The 22,575-nt window shown below is 33.6% G+C and overlaps 1 protein-coding gene across 4 annotated transcripts in view; it reads right to left on the reverse strand.

The window, feature by feature from the left end:
- Positions 1-7,414, reverse strand: part of LOC143225048 (transcription factor 12-like) — a 124,676-nt gene extending 117,262 nt beyond the window's left edge. The window contains exons 1-3 of one of the 4 annotated variants that reach the window (XM_076453736.1): positions 7,271-7,382; positions 1,032-1,199; positions 714-778 (exon numbers count right to left, since the gene is read on the reverse strand). In XM_076453736.1, the coding sequence (XP_076309851.1) occupies positions 714-752 (39 nt within the window). In that variant the 5' untranslated portion in view covers positions 753-778; positions 1,032-1,199; positions 7,271-7,382. Of the gene's footprint in view, positions 1-713; positions 779-1,031; positions 1,200-7,259 lie in introns of all 4 variants that reach the window. The other 3 variants (XM_076453735.1, XM_076453734.1, XM_076453737.1) reach the window with 3 other exon arrangements.
- Between the last annotated feature and the right edge of the window lie 15,161 nt (positions 7,415-22,575).

Below are 22,575 nucleotides of genomic sequence, written 5' to 3' on the forward strand. Positions count from 1 at the left end.
AGAAGTAATATTTAAAATAATAAAAGCAGTAACAATTAGAATACTAATAAATGTAGCTGCTGCTCATAGGTTATTAATTAACCCACCCAGCTATAAATAGAAAAATGAATTAGTCTTATATGACACTTAGATATGTGTCATAATCTAAGCTGTACTAATTGGAAACTATTTAGTAGATTACTTTTGTGAGTCATTTAGTTTAACAGTCTTGAATTAACCTGTTCAGTGCTGTAGATGAGATAACTCGTCCAAGCCCATCAGTAACACAGTGCCATGGACGAGTTAATTCGTTCTCAATAATACCTAACTTCAACGCTAGATGTCAGCACCATACATGCATCTGACTGACAAATTGTTTCACTTTCGATCCAAAAATGGCATCATGAAAAAAGTTACAAAATGAAGAAGCATTGGAGTTGTATTGTAGCAGCTGAAATACTTAGCAGTCAACTGGTTAATCAAATATAGTAAGGAGAAATCATGATGGAATATTTCAATAACTTGGTTAGCTAGAATAACCTAAAATATTATTGAATGTCAGAGAAAATGAATTTCAATAAACTGAGTACATTTTGACAAGTGCAATTTCAATTGATTATTTTTACATGATACTAATCAATGTAATTGATACTCATAAGCAATAAGTTATATTGATTAATCAAATTAATCATCAAACTTTTAATTACCAAAAATTTCTTACAGTTAAAACATACCTGAGGTAGAACCTCCATCTGTTGAGAAGCATAAGGCATATTGTAGGGCACATCTCTAGCTTTATCTGTAACATTATGGATTTACCTTAAAATTACTGATAATTAGTCATAAATACACTAAAAGGGTTATACTGCAGGGTAAAGCAGGCACTTTTAATCTATTCATAACAATTACTTTTCAACAATAATATATAACGTAACACGTCCACCAAACTATAACCTCATGTTAACTCCTACAAACTTGAGCTATTTAATCATGACTGAATACGCAAGTGTACTTCTTCTGACTGACTTCATGCTAACAATACAAACACTTACTTTGATTCTCCTACTGCCAATAGCTGTCTGTTAAAAGTTCACACTGTTTGTCATTAATACCAGAAAAGGAAGCACAGATTTTACCTCTCTCTTACAGTACTTCAAAAACTTCTGTTGATAACAATAAGTATTTGAAATGACTTCAATGCACACAATACTAGTCAATATCTAGAAAATAATAATATAAACATCAAGATTTTCACACAAAACATATATATATATATATATAATTGCACTGGCAATGATATTTTCATGTGGTTTAGTTTTGGTTTTGATAAACAAATATTACTCCAACATTAATATAAAAGACTAATGCAAAACTAAACCAATACTACAACCACATGGTATATCAGGACATCAAAAAAATCTATTCTTAGAAGTCTAAGATCCTAGTGTTCTGAGATCAGTTATCTTAATAAGCAATAACAAGCACACTGATGGAATAATTACTTATGTATGATTAAAAGATTAGATGAGTTTGTTCAGTCTTGTTGAAGGGTTTAATTTTATGGTATTCTAAAGGCATTAGATGTCTGCTTATTCTCAATAGAACCACTAGATTTGAAGCTGATGAAGGCCTTCTTGCAGTTGAACTTGTCTTGAGGGGTAGTTAAAGGCTGGAAAGATGAGAACAAGACCTCTGCCCTCAATGGTGTCCCCAGGGATTCTAACAGCCTCTACCATCATGGTAACCAAGAGCCAGCTGGCTGTGAAAGCTCAGCTGCTTACAATACTACCACCACCACCAAAATGATGGCAAGGGCCTTCAAGTTAACAAAGGAACCTTCATTTCAAAACCAAGCCAAGTACCGACCAAGGCTCTCCAGAATACTGCTGATCCAAAACACAGGGCCTCTAAATCATCATCTTTTGAACAACCATTGATTAATAAGTTCTGAAAAAGCAGCTGAGAGTGAACCTACCTATCATGGGCTTAACAGTGCATCAGACTTAGTTACAAAAAGAGGCACTAATACATTGTTGCCAAATGGATTAAGGCTAAGATTATGTATAACTGGAAAGAAGAGTGACTGCACTGACACTCAGTGCCACCTTCCTAGTCAGAAGTGGTCTGCCAGCTGTGAACTGAATTGTTACAAACTAGGTGAGCCTTAGTCTCAGCCTGAGGAACCATCAGGGATGTTATAGTAGCCAGTCAACAATAAGCTGCCATTTTATAGGATGAAGGAAGTTAGACTTTCTTGTTGAGGTAGCTGTATTTTGTATATATTTATTTTTCTCTTAAACTAATAGTTCTACATATTTCACATATGTCTGCATTTCTCTTAGTTTTGTTCTCTACTTCAGTGAAAAGATCTTATTTTGTTTAGCTTTTTATTTATGTAAAAGATTTTACCTTAAGGTGTTTTGATTCATCATTAACTGTACTGGGCTTAATTTTATGTATGAATCTTAGTTGTAAAGGGCTTTATTTTTGTTGTTGGTATCACTGTTAAAGGAATTAATCTGCTATTGTTTTGTTGAATGTTGCTGTTTTATACATGTTAACAAAAAGGGTATTTATTGCATTATGTGACAATTACATTACAGTTACAATTTTGTTAAAGGCTTTGTATCATAATGTTGTCTTTGATATTAAACTTTAATTTTGTATTATTTGGTGTTAAATAGAAGTCGTAATCCTGGTGTGAATTGTAGGTTTATTCAGGGTATCAACAAGTATTCCTTTAATGAATGTTTTACACATGTTAAAAACTTGATGTGTATGCAAGTGTGTTTTCACAGCTCCTGTTAAATTTGTACTGTACCTGTTTGTTATGAAGTGACTGTTATCAAAATATTGGTATTCTTTGTTACAGGGTTTTCACAATAATTATGATAATTATTGTTACAGTATTTATGGTAAGGAGTATTACATGATTAATTGTTAAAATGGGTTGGTCGTAATTGCTTCTGTATATTTAAGGGAATTATTTCAATTTATAGGCATTGTGCTTGAATTTTTTTTATTATTAAAAAGTTTATTTTATTTTGTATTTGGTGGATTTATTTTTGTAGTACAGCTATTGTTTTATTCTTAAAAAGTTGACTTTACTGAAAGGTTTTGTCTATTTGTAATTTTGCCAGTTTGTCTACTCCTATTTCATAAGTTTTTGTTTTAATATTATACTGATGAAGACAGATTTTATATTTTTATTTGGTAGTGTAACTATTACATTATCTGTATCAAAACTGTTGTTTATGGTTTATAAGTTTATGTTTTTGGTTTGTTTTGAATTTTGTGCAAAGCTACACGAGGGCTATCTGTGCTAGCCATCCCTAGTTTAGCAGTGTAAGACCAGCGGGAAGGCAACAAGTCATCACCACCCACCACTAACTCTTGGGCTACTCTTTTACCGACAAACAGTGGAACTGATGGTCACATTATAATGCCCCCATGGCTGAAAGGGTATGCACATTTGATGTGACAAGGATTCGAACCCACAACCCTAAGATTACGAGTCGAATGAGTTAACCACCTGGCCATGCTGGGGCTAAGTTTATGTTAAGGAGTATCTATCACACACTAGTACATACTTACACATTAAAAGAGCCTTTATGAGTTGTACTTTTTTTTATTAAAATATGTTGTCTTATCAGTCAAATTCATACATCCTTTTAAAGAGTAAGGTACTGTCAAAACATGCAAGGCTTATATAAATTATCATATTGGATCACAAATTTCTATTTTGAGCATATGTTTTTAATTTGCTTGTTCCCTATTCTTAACTTCTGATACAATTCTAAGGGTAGCTAAGGTGGGACAGATATTCAAAATCCTGAAAACAGTATAAATGTGTGCGATTTTGAGCTGTCCCCTTACTCGTACCCATTTTGAAAATCATTTCTTTGCTTATTACTCTACTCAAACAACTGCCCTTGTAATCCTGTGAAGGAGGTTGGGGTGGTACGGTTCTCCCTTATTTAGTTATTTACCCCCAAACCTTGAAAATAGAACAAAGAAAATTTTGAGTTCCCCAAGATTGTTTCATCCCATTTTAAAAATTGTTTGTTTCTCTCTACTCTAAACAATTCCCTAGTAATCCTATAGAGACACCACATGGGATACATGTTAAAATTGGTGTATAGTAAAGCTGAATTAGTGGAATTTGCTAATTGATTAATCACTCGGCTCATTAATCAATTAGTTTCACACAAGACTTGGACAGTTCAAATAATCAAAAATAGTAGTGATCAAAAACTCTAATTTCAATTAGTTGATAATTTGCATGAGTCACAACACCAATCGGTTAAGATGAACAATCTCTGATTTACTTTAAAATAGTAACGAAAAATTATTGTCAGTATTACTTGAGCAGTCAAAATAATCAAAAACACTAATTTCAGTTAGTTGATCATATTCCAAATACAACCAATGTCCATAAATAATTTATTATATCAGTTAATCAAGTTTATTACCAACTCTCATTATTGTTTCCTCCTAATGATGTTTAAAACATTTAATTACTTGGTATAAACATTATTTAAGAACACAAAAAAATGGTATTCAACTATTTTATTATTTATCAATCTTATTAACAACCTGATTAAAGCTCTCAATCAGGTCCTCTCTGATGTTCTTCAATTATCCAGGTAATTTATATGTTGCTGCTATGGCAAAGCTACTAAGGTTATCTGCCCTTGTCACTAATTTTAAACTGCAGACTAGAACAAAGGCAGCTAGCTGGCAGTACATACTACCAATTTTTTTTTCTTCCTTCTTTAAACTGTTGACCAGTCTTTGACTGTTTGGAAGGCAACAGGCAACTTCTGGCAACACCTACAGCCAATGTCTTTTTTTTTCCCTTACACCTTTGGGACCATCTATTAATCAATTAGCGAGTACCACTTACTGTGAATCCATATTAACCTACACAATGAGGTTATCTTTTTTTGGTTCTATATTCTTGCAGATAAAACCTAATATCCTACTTTCACCTTACAAATAATAGTACATTTCGTTTTGTGCTTAAGAGACTGTTTACCCCAATCATGAAGATACATTTCTTCCTTAATACAGTTATGGCTATTGTGCCCATCAAAATTATATTTATAATTCAAATTATAATAATTCATAATGATGAATATATCAATTATAATAAATCTGCCTTATGCAGGGTCAATAAAGCCTTTCACTAGGTACCAGGGATTACCAAACTGGCTAATATTACATGACTTTACCCTAAATACATTAAGTATAAAGTGGATTTATTACAGGGAAGTTCCTAATGAGTCAAAAATCCATTCTGTTTAACTACCTGCACACTATATGGGTTGATACAGCTCACTTACTTAATTCAGTGTTTTAGTAATAGCATATATTTAGAGATGCCTTTCAGGTGTCACAATACATGACTGACATCATCTCTCCCTATCAATCAAGCAGACTGCCACTGCTTGAAACAAAGACCTGTGACAGAACAGTCCTTGATTTACTATTTACAACTGTATCCTGATACTCGAACCATGCTCAACCCAACTGCATCTTTTAAGCTTGGATAAATCTTTGTTTACAACAAATTTACTGCTGATTAACCAACAGCTAAGTGCTCTAAACCTCACACACAATGCACAACTGCTCAAGTACATATCAGATGGAATACTTTCTTTGCAAAATATGTTTCACAATAAGCCTAGTTATTTTAACAGCTTATAAGCAAGTTTATAAACTCGTGCATCATAAGAAAAACTATATGGATGTTCTTTTTTTAATTTGTTACATAAATACAGAAAAAGTGCAATACCAAATATTGATTACCAAAAAGCTATTCCAGTACGTAATATGGAAGTATCACATCAACAAAACATTTAAAGTAACAATGGATTGTGAAAAAAGATGATTAGCTATTTAGACAACAAACAATAGTACCAAATAGCCTTTTAATGCTTTTCAAAAAATTGCTAGACAACTTTTGCATATTGTCTTGGATAAAATCATTAAATCAATATAAAATATTAATGTTTCTGATGTTTGTGATTCACATTTTACTAGCTAACATATGCAGCAAAGAATAACATGAAAAAAGACATTTCCAGGTATTCAGTAAACAACTTCCATTTCTTATGGTATAATCTATGTATTTAAACCTGGAAAATTTATGACACCAATAAATAAAGATGTTATCAGAGTTGGATCTATATGGTGTATCAAGTTCCAAAAGTAATAACAAGCATTTTGCATCATTTTCTTAGCACAAAATAAACTATTCTGTAAAATAACCTGCAAATTTAGAAATTCAAAACCATACGTTTTATGCACAGAATACATTTTTTTCTAATACATTTGTAGAACCCTATTACTACCATGTTCATACTGGCAGTTTTACATTAAAAACAAGATGTTATGACGTAGTTGGTGGGGTAAAAACATGAAACGGTAAACCTTTGCTCAGAAATTCTTCTTCAATAAATTTTACACAAAGTCATGAAGTCTACAACAAAACAAGGGAAACTATAGTCCAATTTAAAGGCATGTCCTATCCTGATACCCCAAATATTTTAATTTGAGAGAGTATGGACTCTTATCTATTTATTCATAGTATTTTCAATTTTCATGGCTTGTTATTATGTGGCTTTCCAACAGTTTTCTAATCCTGGGGAGAGAAAGTTGGAGCAGATAACTAATATACAAATGGAAAAATAATAAAAATATAGCAGAAATGTGTATTCTACAAAAGAGGTGTAAAGAATAATTATCATCTTCAGCTTCCTCCTTTAAATTCTAAATACCAAGTTTAAAAATATTATTCCAATTTTACAGATATATTTATGAGATGCTAACACTGATAAATACAAAAAAATATCTCAACCTGTAATGTGCTGCTGGGTTTGAAATTGAAACATAGATATTAAAACTTTGATAATTGAAAACTTTAAGCCATATACAAGTAGCGCTAACAGTACTAAGAGAAGTACCAAACATCTTTTATTTCAAAGTTAAAACTTATTTTGATCGCCAATGCACAACCAGGAAACAGTATACTACTGAATGACTGATAACATCAGTACTCAGTAGCAGCACTATGAATTTTAGTATTGTTTACGGTAACGGAGTAATTCATTGTAAAATTCGACGGCAGAGATACACAGTCGACAATCCTCTGGACTGAAGCTTACGCCACGGCGGTCTTCCTTCCGTACAAACTACTGACAGATAAACATGACTAGGCTATGCCTATTATGGAATTCAAATATAGATAAAGAAGACAACTGAAAAAATAGCATTACTTAATATCTACCTTGTTGTTTATTTGCTATCTTGTTGAAACAATTTTGGAAAACTTCGTATAAATGCATAGGCTCATCATCATTTGTCGCCATGTTAGTTGACTTGCTTCATGTCATTCATAATTGTTTGAAATAAGGACACAAGATGCCAGCACTATCATATTTATTTTAATTTTATTAACATATTTTAATGACAATTGTTTACCGACGTTAGCATCGCTCACAAACTAAAAATAACTTGATATAAGAATCGGAGCATTTTAGTAATGTACCGATTTCCTAACTTTTTAAATCAGTTTTATTCGCTGGATTCAGTTACACACAACCAAGCAACTACGCCTATAAAATTGGCAAATTAAAATATGTTTGGTTTCATTGAAATAAGATACTTCATCTCATATGGTGAGAAATGAAACATTCTTTTTTCTTCTTTTTTTTTTGCTGGAAATTTTCTTTGCGTTATCAAGGCTAATAATTTTCTTTTCTATGTTGTTTTTAAATTCACTTTATTTCGTACTAATACGATGTTTCGGCCACTTGTGAGTACAATTTTGGTGGTGACTATAATTGTTGTTTACTTCGTCCGTTTTTATACAGCCACCTTTTTCTCTGCTAAATAGTCTTTTTTTTTAAACTATCAGTTACTTTTTTCTATGTTATTTTTGCATTAATATTTTTACTATGAACTATTTATCTTGATTTCTTAGAAAACTGCATATTGTTGTTACATTTCCTTCCTAAGGTGGATTATTTCTTTTTTATTCGGTAAAAATATTGCACAGTCCACGCATGTAGGTAAAAGAGGGGTTAGGAGGTTAAGTATAATCTCCTATTTTTATGATATAAAAAATTATGCTTATATAGTTATAGAGCAGCTGCTTGTGGTATTTAACATCTTCTACAAAGTTTGGTTTGTTTTGAATTTCGGGCAAAGCTACACGAGAGCTATCTGCGCTAGCCGTTCCTAATTTAGCAGTGTAAGAGGGAAAACAGCTAGTCGTCACCACCCTCCTTTTTTACCAACGAATAGTGGGATTGACCGTTACTTATAAAGCCCCCATGGCTGAAAGAGCAAGCCTGTTTGGTGTGGTAGAGATTTGAACCCGCGACCGTCATAGTACGAGTTGATGGCCTTAACTACCTGACTATGCCCGGCCTCTTGTACAACGCCTAAATTCTTCTTAGGAAGCATATTTTAGCTCGAAATAGTCGCAAGCAATGGCTTCTGTTGACCCTTTGTACTTGGAATCCGAAGCCTTGCTGCCAATGTTAGGTTTAGTAAGCTGGATTCTTTACAGTAAGCGTCTGTGACTAGTTAGCGATAAATTTCAAAAATAAACAAACAGCAACACATTTACTTTGTTTTAAAATAGTATATTGAAATAATTCAAGCGTTGCATTGTTAGTTTTAAAGTTGTATCCAGAGATTTAAACAATTATCTCTCTTTTTCTTTTTCTTCAAAGTCTACGCAGACCATTCATTTACTTCAGATCACAACTGACGAAACGTAATATTTCTTCTCTACTCTGTTATTTTACTTTAAAATCGCCACAGGATGCTCTTTATTTGCTAAATTCACGGGGCTGTTTAAATTATTGATATAATTTAACAATCAATAATTACTCTGCATATAAATAGTGCACTACTATAATAAAACATAAACATCTACGCTAATTTAGTCTATCTCCCCATTCATTGTTACAACAGAATGATTTATTGGCTTTTCATAAGATATTTATTAATTTTATGTCAACAACCATGCAATAGTTTGAATTATATTTCAGCACAATTTTTCTCAGATTCATTCTGTTCTCTACATATTTCTAGACCCCCGTAGCATTAGCTTTGCACAATATGAATTGGCTTTTGGTCTCACAAATTAGAATCCCCTTTACAAAATCTTGTGTATGAGCCTGAAGTTCAATACAATTAACGCAAAAGAAGGCGTTTTATTTATTCCACGGGCAGTAGGCTTAGCTTACAAATAAAACAAGGTAGGTATTCACACGTATTTGCAATAATGCACTGAGGACACCTTGAAAGCATTGTAAAGAAACACTTTGGGGAAGGGAAGTTTTCAGGACAGGCTATGCGGATTGTGAGGTGCTTCTGTTAAAGATAGGGTAGGAAGCCATGAAACATAAACAGGTCCTTTTTATTCATATTCAATGGTCTTACAAATATTTTTAAAATCTAAAACTGAACAGCGAATTCTTGCATATTAATACTTAATAATATATCTTTTTTTACACTGTAAAGACCTGTTAGTCCCTGTGTATCATTCATTCAAAGATAGATTTTTTTCCCCCTATCTCGCAACAAGCATGGTATAGAATCAGTGGTGCCTGAGTGATTATGGACAATTTTGGAGTCTGAAAAATGGGCATATTTTGGGCATAAGAGGAAGGCAGGTATTTGAACTCAACCAACCACTCCTGTATACATCATTGCTTATTCCTTAAATGTCCTCGTCTATCAACAGCACATAATCAATAGTGGTTCCTCAACATATTTGCTGGCCTAGTAAACTGTAAAAACTTGCTAATTAGCTAACTTATTAATCAACAACTTTTTGTCTGTAAATTTTTTTTCCACAAAAAGGCTTTAGATAATTCCAGACCTAACGCCAAATATAGAAACTTAAGAAATTACTCGGGAACACATGCCATAACTATTTCACACACCATATCATACCAAAATTCCGTCTAACAAACAACACAAAACATCCAATTTAAGTTTTTTAAACATAGTTCACACTACTGTTTCCTCATTGGATTATAAAGTCCTCTGAACATTCCTGCTACTGATTACCTATATATTGAACATTGTGAGGATTTTTCCTTACAGATTAATCTTCACAACGAGGAAAAGTAATCTATAATCTGGCACATGTTTGTATTCCGAGTCCAAACAGCTAATTCTTATAACAAGCATGCATTCCTGTGGAAACTCGGTTCAGTAATCTACACACGATTCAATGAGAGGCAAGTAGGTGTTAAACAAAGCTAAAAATGAAGTGATAACAACCGAGCACGAAACACCTGCACTCGCAATATACCAGTTTATATCTATGAAAAAACCCTTTACTCGCAGTGGATGACAGTTTTTGACATTTGTTCTGAGAATGACCTTCACCATATGGATGTACGTGTAAACTATAACACGTGTTGAGAGACCTTCATGGTGCTTCATAATGAAGGCATGTAGAAACATTAGCATGATTAAAACATGAAGTTTGTTTTACAGTAGGAAGTAATTCATGTATAATATATTTTGTATTCTCTATATGCCCGGCATTGCCAGGTGATTAAGGCACTCGGATCGCAGGTTCGAATCCTTATCACACCAAACATGCTTGCCCTTTCAGTCGTGGGGGCGTTATAATGTGACGGTCAATCTCACTATTCGTTGGTAAAAGAGTAGCCCAAGAGTTGGCGGTTTGTGGTGATTGACTAGCTGCCTTACCTTTAGTCTTACACTGATAAATTAGGGACGGCTAGCGTAGATAGCCCTTGTGTAGCTTTGCGCGAAATTCAAAACAAACTATTTTCTCTGCAAGTAGATGTTTTGAACAAAAGGGCGACTCAAGTGAAGATAATGACATAATGTTACTTTGATTACGTAACTTGTATGATTATTGACAAAATAAACTGATAAGTTTATCGTATGAAGAGTTGTTTTCATGTTGCATTTCTCTCTCTTACTAGTTTGTGTCCTTACATTTATCAGTATATAACGCATGCTATTAATATTATCTATTGAACTCAAAATGACTGATTGGACAATCCAGCTGTGTCCGTAATAAATACGTTTGGACCAGTGAGGTTTTGCTGTACAAAAATAAAATAATAGATTCATTTTAAATGTTCATAATTAGCAATAAGTTGCTCTTTTAAATTAACACTCATAAACCTATTGATATTGAAATGTAAAAAACACAAAGTGAAATTTCAGTTTTATTCAGTAGATCTGTGCTTGTTTTTGCTGATTTATTATGCCTAAATTATCCTGTCATCAAATCATTTTGGCTATTTTCTCTTTTTTGGTTCACGGTACCAAAGATGGTTCTTGTCCTTTACCGTCACTTGCTGTCTTGCAACTTGGGAGTTCTCCAGTTAGAGAGAATTGATTTTCAGCTCTATCCTTGATGGTTCATTGTAAGTGATCTCGACCGAAATCTTGTATGTTGACTTACCTTTGGTGAAGTCATCACTGAAGTGAATGAAGCAACTAGTTCTCCCATTGATGTAAATCCCAAGCTGATCACAAGAGAGAATCGTTGGTTTCGACTAGTTCTTCTGGGTCCTGCTCTGTTATAATATTATAAGAAATAAGATTAGACAAAGCTAATTCAACATCTAGAGTAGACTTGGACTCAGATTGGATAGAAAAAAGTAAAAAGGAACCAAAAATATGACATAAGGTGGTCCCAAAACGAAAAGGTTGTGAGATGAAATATGTTAAGCGATGCCAGTCAGAATAGTATAACATCAAAACACACCATCCGTGAAGAAGAAGAAAAACATGTGGCTTCTTGACTCTAGGATGAATAAAAACAACAACAAAAGTGATAAGGAAATGTTTCAAAGAAGAATAATTTTGTAATGAAGATGCAAACGGGTGTATATAGCCACTTCACCACCAGCAATACCCCCTGGATTATCACAATGATGAAAATATTATCATAATAACTTTGTTGTTTGTGAGGGTTTGAGAAAGTTCTCATTTATGTATCATAAGTAACTTCATTACGAAATGGTTTAATTAGTGTCAGATCAGTGGAAATGGCCATATGTTAAAAACAAATTTAAAATTCCGTTTCTATAATTCCCAGGGAATACCATGATTTAAGACAATCGACTTACAATCCATCAATATCATGAAACATGTCTGCCTTTCAGTTGTAGATACATTATAATATCGTGGCCAATCCTCCTATTTATTGCTATAGGGTGGTCTTAAAGTTAGCGGTATGTGATGTTGACTATCTTGATTCTTTCTAGTCTCTCAGTTCAAAAGTAAAGATGGCTACCACAAAGAGTCATTGAGTAGTTTTTTTGTTTTTTGCACTCTGTGGATTTACAACACTACAAACCGAGTTTTGATACCCATGGTGACTAGAGCACAGATAACTCACAATGTAGCTTTGTGCTTAATTGAAAAGCAAACAAAAATTAATGGTGTTAATAATTCACAACGAACTTTAGAAAAGAGCGATGGCTAAACAATGAACAATGAGATCATAAAAGGTATTTTAAAAAAGCGATGGAATTTTCCACAAAAGTTGGAGTTAGCCCTAAGGTTAGGATTAGGGTTAGGGTTATGGTTGGTTAGGTTAGTTCATTGGTTAGAGACACCTTGTGGTACATTGACTGGTTAATTTATTTTGACCCTCAACATACATAGATACATTTGTAAAGCACTTCGTCGATTTTTATATGCAAAATAGACTAATGATATCAAGTTTTAGATAAATGCTCGAGCTCTATAAATTCAGATATTTAGTTATCTTGTGGTGAATATGCAATTCAATTGGTAAAGACAAGAGTCGTGGTAATGTGGGTGCTTATCTAGCAGGAGCGTTGTTTTCAAAGACTCTTCATCGACTTCCTGTTCACAGATATCCGTCTTCAGAGTATATTATCAGCAGCAATCAAAATGAAGTATGTCTGTCAACATGAAGATCTTTGACAAACCAAGAAGATGAATGACTGGACAGGCTGGAAAGGTACATAAGGTATCCAATTGTGTTATAATTGACAAAATAAAGACGACTAAGGTTAGCCAACAATACCAGGTGAAGTACAAAAGAAATAAGAGTTACTTCAATTTAACGTTAGATGGGACGCGGGACAGAAATTTAAAAAATAGGACTCTTCCAATCTTAACGGAACAGCTGATCACTGTGTCGTTTCCCAATTATCTGTATACCAAATTCTAAATAACGAAAGTGTTCTGATATCCACCTACTTTCGTGCAATGCTTGTTATACAATAATTTAGTTTTGAGTTAGAGAAGAACTATATTAACACTTAAAATTATCTAATATGAATTCAATTTGTTTGTTAATATAAATGCCAGTACATGTGATGATGTGTGTGTTATAGCAGTGAAGCTGTGTACGAAGTGTTTCGCATCCATTGTACATTTCTTAAATGAAACCAATTATAACTCATCATTCTCTCGTATCCAAACACCATTGATGTGCATTACAAAAGGATAGTATTTTCAGTTTCGTATCAAATCTTTCTTTGGCGTGACTTTTGATATAACTGATAAAAAAAGTGAATGAATGAATTTAATACAAACGGATACACTCGTTTTTGTTTGTATAATTCCTTAAAGGTCTTCAAAGATATGCAATTCACTATTGTTCTGGTAACACGTAAGAACATTCATTAAGTCATCTGAACAACAACAAAACACAGCAATATCGTCGTAATGATAAGTTAATGCTGTTATAAATGTTTCTTTAAAGACCCCTGCTCGTCTTTTGAGATGGGCAGTTAGATGGCTTGTAACGGATTTACCATTATACGTTTATTTTTATATCTACGTAAGTTTCGATTTGATGCATGTGACGTATAATTTTGAATGTGTATTGCGCAAGTTCCGCTTATTCTCGAAATTTGTGGAAGATTCTTGAGAGTAATAATCAACAATATTTGTTTTACTAAAACGCTAACGTGTTTTGGAACATTGTTGAAATTTCGAGAAACTCGCGTGATTCGTATAAAAGCGGAGAGTCGAGAGACAGTAAAATATTATTATTGGTCAGCTACAATCCGTGTGCTATAGGCCCCGAAAGCTATAATTGTGATTAACAGCTACTAATAGCAAAACTACGGAAAGTGACCATAAATCTTTTCAGATTTCGAACATTACAAAGCGTTTAACTTCAGTAAATTAACTTCGGACGTTAGTAGTTTTTTCGAAGACATTAGATATTGTCGCCAGTGAAATCTTACGGATACTTCAAGCTTAGCCAACCTTAAAAAAGAAGTGTACAGGTGTATCAACAAAGAATTAATTTGCTTTTCGTGAAAAACGATGAAAGATTAAGTTCCAGACTATATATACGCTTTATTACTGTTTGTAAGTTTGTAAAACTCTCGTATATAAACCATCATTTGTAATAACTATTAGTAATAACCGTTATTATAAATTGTATTGTTTTAATGTTTGTATATGAAAATATATTTCTGTTAAAGAGAAAATTGTGTGTCTCGATTTTGTTGACAAACACGATAAATTTGATACGTATTAGTATGTAATGAGTTTCTGAATTCAAATTGAAATTTATGGTTATTTAAAACTGTAATACATAACGTACGAAAATAATAAATAGGAGAAACGTCTGAAATAAATTATAGTGAGTATGAGTAACAGTCTTCTGCAATGAAGAACGTTGAAAGTTTGTGTCATAGCAAGTTTTTATTAGTTAAGATTTCCACAGCAAACGCACCAATAAAACAAACAAACAGTATAAAATTATGCTATTTATAATAACAGAAAGTATAATTCGTTTAATTTTAAAATCAAAATGTCTGCGGCTATAGCACCCAAAAATATTGAAGATATTTCGTTTATCAAATAATAAAAACAACAGTTTCAAAACTTGAAAGCAAACTACAGATCCAATAAGAGGCTAGGATTAGGGTAATAGAACCCACAAAGTCTCAGATACAAGTATCACTCATTAACTATGGTCAGTTGTTGGTATGATAGTTACCCCTAAAGACATTAACCAAATGTATCATTAACCAGCCGCGACTTCTCTCAAAAAACATCATCCAACCTTCATTCCAATGTCATGTAGACATTATTGAAGAGGCAAGGGTTCAATAACAAAATTAAAAAAAAAAACATCGAGAAGGGAACTTTTCAAGCACCACAAGGTAAGCCTTTATTGGTGGGTGAAATGTCAGTGGAAAATATTGAGAATGTTGATTGTTTCTGCTAAACATAAAGTTAATAACAACCATATCCTCTTTTATTGCTATTAAATTGGGCTTAAAAACACCTTTAAAAGCTAAAGTAAACAGTAAATATTCGTATATTAACATTTAATACAGATAGCATGATCACAATCACTTTATCTTCCATTGTGAAGTCCCGCCTGTGTTCCGTTGATTTAAAAACAAATTTTCCCTTTGTAATAACTCGAAGCAGGCGAGATGCGAAATCAGGTGTATCTTTCAGTGGTTATTGACATTTTTTGCGATAAAAAAAAAAAGGAATTTAGGGCGTAAGGACAAAGGATTGAACCCACCCAGCTACTCACTGTTCACTTCAGTGCTCCACCTTTTCATGGTTCAAATAATATATGATAATGCAATTCTAGTGCTATAACAGTAAATATTATGTTATAAATTTATATGCAAAAACGGCTCGTTTGGGCTGAGAAAACACTTTTACATAGAAGAGCGAACAACGAAGAAGGTCGAAACGTTGTTCGCTCTTCTGTGTAAAAGTGTTTTCTCAGCCCAAACGAGCCGTTTTTGCATATAAATTTCTCAACAAGTGGGTTTCTCGTCATCACTGATTATTATGTTATAAACTATAAACCTACATCTGTTGTTCTGGTACTTCTATCTCCACCTCTAGGAAAAAACAAAAACTAATCTTGTGGGGAAACGAGATAACTTGTTCTTTTCGACCCACACATGTTTCTAGTCTTTATGTTAAGATTTTTTACGTAGAATACAAATACTTAAAGTTAAAACACTTGTACTTAACTCGCTTGTGAAATATTTACTTTCTAATAACTTATAAAATGTAGCATAAAATAATTTAAATATTTTAATAAGTTCGAAACCGTTGTAGCTATTAAATAAAAGTTACCTTTTAATACATATACATGGCAATGAAGAAAGTTCTTTTATTACAGATTGCTAATTTGTTTTTCAGTTTGTAGCACAAATTTATTTGCACAGTCACAAAAATTGGAAGTTTAATCTCTTTTGTTTCTTCTATGCTTGTGGTACCATATGGTAAGGACATTTTATTGAACTTGACAATTTATTTATTTATTTCAGATGATTTTTGTTTGTTTGTTTGTTTTGAATTAAGCGCGAAGCTACTCGAGAGCTATGCAAAAAAATTATGCATAACTTTCTTTTACCATAATTAATTGTAAGGATCTGAGGTACTAGAAATAAAGTTTTAGAAATGAATAAAAGCACTAATTAATATAATAAAACTTTAGTTTTTAATGGTATATATGAAGTCATAAAAAAGACAGGTTTCTTATCCATATAAATGACTAAAATTTTAATGTAAAACCCTGTCATTATTTTTCGAACAGCCTCAGAATATTGAGTCTTGAGCGGTCAACAAGAGGGAGGTAGCAGATACAGAAATTGATAATTTAAGGCTATTCCGATAGATCTAAATGACTGAAGCTCGGTTAACTTTTAAAACGAAACCAAAAACAAAACAACAACTAAATAAGCCCGGCATGGCCAAGAGTGTTAAGGTGTGCGACTCGTAATCTGAGGGTCGCAGGTTCGCATCCCGGTCGCGCTAAACATACTCGCCCTCCCAGCCGTGGGGGCATTATAATGTGACGGCCAATCCCACTATTCGTTGGTAAAAGAGTAGCCCAAGAGTTGGCGGTGGATGGTGATGACTAGCTGCCTTCCCTTGCTAAATTAGGGACAGCTAGCATAGATAGCCCTCGAGTAGCTTTGAGCGAAATTCCAAAAACAAACAAAACAACACACAACTAAATATTAATGAAAATATCGCATGATGAAAATTACATCGATTGTATTTATTGTATTAGAGTGGTATTATACCGGGCATCATATCAGTATTGTATTTATTGTATTAAAGTGGTATTATACCGGGCATCATATCAGTATTGTATTAGAGTGGTATTATACCGGGCATCATATCAATATTGTATTAGAGTGGTATTATACCGGGCATCATATCAGTATTGTATTTATTGTATTAGAGTGGTATTATACCGGGCATCATATCAGTATTGCATTTATTGTATTAGAGTGGTATTATACCGGGCATCATATCAGTATTGTATTAGAGTGGTATTATACCGGGCATCATATCAGTATTGTATTAGAGTGGTATTATACCGGGCATCATATCAGTATTGTATTTTTTGTATTAAAGCGGTATTATACCGGGCATCATATCAGTATTGTATTTATTGTATTAGAGTGGTATTATACCGGGCATCATATCAGTATTGTATTAGAATGGTATTATACCGGGCATCATATCAGTATTGTATTTATTGTATTAAAGCGGTATTATACCGGGCATCATATTAGTATTGTATTTATTGTATTAAAGCGGTATTATACCGGGCATCATATCAGTATTGTATTTATTGTATTAGAGTGGTATTATACCGGGCATCATATCAGTATTGTATTTGGTATTATACCGGGCATCATATCAGTATTGTATTTATTGTATTAAAGCGGTATTATACCGGGCATCATATCAGTATTGTATTTATTGTATTAAAGCGGTATTATACCGGGCATCATATTAGTATTGTATTAGAATGGTATTATACCGGGCATCATATCAGTATTGTATTAGAATGGTATTATACCGGGCATCATATCAGTATTGTATTTATTGTATTAGAGTGGTATTATACCGGGCATCATATCAGTATTGTATTTATTGTATTAAAGTGGTATTATACCGGGCATCATATCAGTATTGTATTAGAGTGGTATTATACCGGGCATCATATCAGTATTGTATTAGAGTGGTATTATACCGGGCATCATATCAGTATTGTATTAGAATGGTATTATACCGGGCATCATATCAGTATTGTATTAGAATGGTATTATACCGGGCATCATATCAGTATTGTATTAGAGTGGTATTATACCGGGCATCATATCAGTATTGTATTTATTGTATTAAAGTGGTATTATACCGGGCATCATATCAGTATTACATTTATTGTATTAAAGTGGTATTATACCGGGCATCATATCAGTCTTTTTAGGTTTGTCTCCCGCTGTACAGCGGCAAGTCCATGGATTTCTAACGCTAAAATCAGGGGTTCGATTGCCCTCAGTCGACTCAGCAGATGGCCTGATGTGGCTTTGCTATAATAAAAAACACACAAACTATTTAGGTTTACTTATCATTACAGAAATGGTATTTAAAATTTTAATCTCCCTTTATACGTCGTGCATTTTTTCGAGTTCAACACTGCATATCTAAGCTTTGCTGCGCCGTAACTTCCACGCGATATTGAAACCGAAAGTTTCTCATATATATGATTCCAATTCACCTTTTTGAAGGTAGCGATACTTGCTATTGAGCCCGTTGTTTTTATATTTCTCTCCCAATAGAGTAATTTATAAGAATCGTCTTTAAAATCTACGTTTGCTCCGTTAATATCTGTGAGTTTGATTGTTTTTCTTGAATTTCACGTACATTTATTCAAGAGCCACCTTCACTAGCTATCCCTAATTTTGAAATGATAGACTGGGTAGAAGGCAGCTAGCCAACACCACCTACTGTCGTCACATTTTGGATTATTCTTTACGAAGGAATAGTAGGATTGATTGTCAAGTTAAAAACCCTTCTGAGTGATAGTGCAAGCATTTCCAATGATAGATTTCGATTCTGCGGCCCACAGTTTGCCATTGGAGCACCACAGCCATCAGGCTGTGCTGTTTAACTTTTTATTTGTCACTATAACAATAGTGACTTTCGAACTGTTTATAGAGTTTTTTGTTTTTTAATTTGCTGTCAGAAATTCTGATAAGTAAAATGAAAATAAGTAAAAATTATGGAAAAATGGTTTATTTGTTTGCTTTGAATTTCGAGCAAAGCTACACGAGGGTTATCTGCGCTAGTCGTCCCTAATTTAGCAGTGTAAGACCAGAGGGTTGAATTTCGCACAAAGCTACTCGAGGGCTATCTGTGCTAGCCGTCCCTAATTTAGCAGTGTAAGACTAGAGGGAAGGCAGCTAGTCATCACCACCCACCGCCAACTCTTGGGCTACTCTTTTACTAACGAAAAGTGTGATTGACCGTCACATTATAACGCCCCCACGGCTGGGAGGGCGAGCATGTTTAGCGCGACGCGGGCGCGAACCCGCGACCCTCGGATTACGAGTCGCGCGCGTTACGCGCTTGGCCATGCCGGGTCCAAGACTAGAGAGAAGGCAGCTAGTCATCACCACCCACCACCAACTCTTGGGCTACTTTTTTGTCAACGACAAGTGGAATTGACTGTCATATTATAATGCCCTCACAGTTAAAAGGGGGAGCATGTTTGGTGTAACGAGGATTCGAATTCGCGACCCTCGAATTACAAGTCGCGTGCCTTAGCCATCTGGCCATGCCGAGCCCAATACAATAATTAACAGGAGAATCTAAAATTGAACTGGCGTGTCAAGTTGATTGAAAAACCTTCGAATAAGTTCGTTCTTTATCCGACCTGGACCCACGATTTAACTTCACTGCTACACTAAAGCCATCACATTCATAACCACATCTAAAACATATCAAGAATATTTCATTGTTACATTATTGTACTTTACATTTACAAGTTAACTTCTTTGTGTTGGTTCTCATGGTTTCAGTTCAGATCCAGCTACGCAGACACCTTTTTTTTTTTTTTTTATTCTAAACAACTATGACCTTTCCAGAATGACTCATATTTTAAATTCATATGAAGGAGCCGGGTTGACTCGTGTGGCAGGTATTAAATGTGAAGCGTAAATTTATGCTTAAATTTCAAGATAAAAATAAGATATAAAATGTATTATTCGCAAGCAAACATTTAATTTAAGCTTCTGATAAAATGAAATAATGATGTATTAAACGATTTTTTTATTGTTAGACAGGCCTGCACGAAAACTGTTTGATAACAAGCTTTAACTTGTGAGATCAAAAGCCAACACATATTTTCAAAGCAAATCAGTATTCAAAATACGCTAATACTATGGGAGTCTGGGGACACCCCCCCCAGAAAAGTTGAAAGAAAAGGCGCTAGGAGGTTAAATCTGGAAGCAATTTTGCATGAAATATAATTTAAACAATTGCATGAATGTTCAAGCAAAGTTCACAAACATCCAATGAAAAGCCAACAAATCAACATTCTGTTGTAACTTTGCACGGAGAGCTAGAGTTAAATTAGCATAAATATATACATTTTGCTATAGTAAAGTACTGTATTATTTTTTTGCAGAGTAGTTAGTTATTAATTGTTAAATTATATTACTAATTTAAAGAAATGTGTAAGTTTAGCGATAAACATCGTCTAGTGATGATATTAAAGTTGAATTATCAAAAACTGTATTGAAATAACAAGTTAGAGAAGAAATAATTCACTTGTCACTTTTATTCTAAAGTAAATGAACCAACTTGGGTGAACTTTGACAAAAACGAGACAATTTGTGTAGGTAGTCATAACCAATAGCAAGTAAATCAGTTTATGTTATTTTATCTATACTGGCCTAGTGCTTTTTTGTCAGTGCTCGATAACAGTTATCTAAGCTTTGTCAAAATAAGCTACTTTAATACGAAATTATATAATTTAAGAGCATTAAATCAGGTTCAGAATTTTAATTCAAGATACAGAATTATCATGTGCACATAGATTAGAAGACAGACAGCTAGTTAGTAACACCAACTTCTACAAAAGCTTTGTTTGGCTCTTCGATTTGGATAACAGATTGACTGTAGATTTTATAATATTCCCACAGCCGACAGTGCAGAACAAGCTCAGTAGCATCAGGGTTTGATCCATTCTTTCATCTGCAGCTCAAACATTAATCATGAGGCCACACTCAACCTTGTTATTAAACATCTTCTCATATGATACACACTGTTAGTTTTGATTGTAAAATCGAGTGTAGAATGAAAGCTCAATTGATAATTTGTTTCTGATGTTAAGTGTAAAGCTGTATAAGAGCTATCATCACCAGCTTTTCCTAGTTTTGAACTGATAAACTAGATTGAAGACAGTTATTTTACACTGTCTATAGCTAACACTTAGGCTCCAAAGTGTGGAAAGTAATTTTGCAGGAACAGTATGCCACCCAAAGAACCTTGCATTTACAACTCAATGTGCTAATCATTAGACCATACACAACTAGATGCAAAACACAGACTCTTGGATTTACAGTCGAGAATGCTGAGAAATTGGTTACACCGGAGCCCTTACTTGATGGCAAATCATGTTTGAAAATTCTATGTTAGATTAATTCGATATTACACTTACTGTTAAATTTTTCGATGTTTCATTCGTACACCATAATTTTTCGTTCGCTTCGAAAGTAGTTTGAGAACCTTAAATTACAATAGTTATTTGGGAATACATATGATACTTCTGTTCGTTAACTGATTTGCTTTGATTCCAAGTTAGTTTTCGAGTACATGTTTTCCACAGACATGTTTAAAGATACAAGACTAATAAAAACCTTATAGTAATGTTGCTCTATCTTCTGGTCATCTCAGTTGTTAAAATAGATAATGCATTCTAATAGTTTTAAAGTATATATCACTACTAAATTATAAAATTGAATAACTTTGAAAGTAGTTATTTCTTACATTTTTTTATCTACTACTATTCAGTTATCATTTTTGGGCTTGTAGTCTATTAAATACAACCTGTTTTTTTGAAAATTATACACGAAAGGTAAGCATTCAGATGTGACCCACATATTCTATTGATTACTACCAAACTACTCGTAGTCTGTTAAATACCTGTTTGTTTTTGAAAATTCTACAAGAAAGGTGAGCATTCAGATGTGACCCACCTCTCCTTTCAACATTACTCCAATGTGTTTCCCATGATATTCTATTGATCACTACCAAACTGCTCGTAGTCTGTTAAATACCTGTTTGTTTTTGAAAATTCTACAAGAAAGGTGAGCATTCAGATGTGACCCACCTCTCCTTTCAACATTACTCCAATGTGTTTCCCATGATATTCTATTGATCACTACCAAACTGCTCGTAGTCTGTTAAATACCTGTTTGTTTTGAAAATTCTACAAGAAGGTGAGCATTCAGATGTGACCCACCTCTCCTTTCAACATTACTCCAATGTGTTTCCCATGATATTCTATTGATCACTACCAAACTGCTCGTAGTCTGTTAAATACCTTTGTTTTTGAAAATTCTACAAGAAAGGTGAGCATTCAGATGTGGCCCATCTCTCCCTTTAACATTACTCCAATGTGTTTTCCATGATATGCTATTGATCTCTACCACACTTCGAAGGTGTCCTAATGGCATCTCATGGAGTGACCTAAGGAGAAAGACAATCAGGTTTAGCCGCTCCATGTCACTCTCTATG

This window comes from Tachypleus tridentatus, chromosome 9 (genome assembly GCF_004210375.1).
Source record: "Tachypleus tridentatus isolate NWPU-2018 chromosome 9, ASM421037v1, whole genome shotgun sequence".
Lineage (NCBI taxonomy): Eukaryota > Metazoa > Arthropoda > Merostomata > Xiphosura > Limulidae > Tachypleus > Tachypleus tridentatus.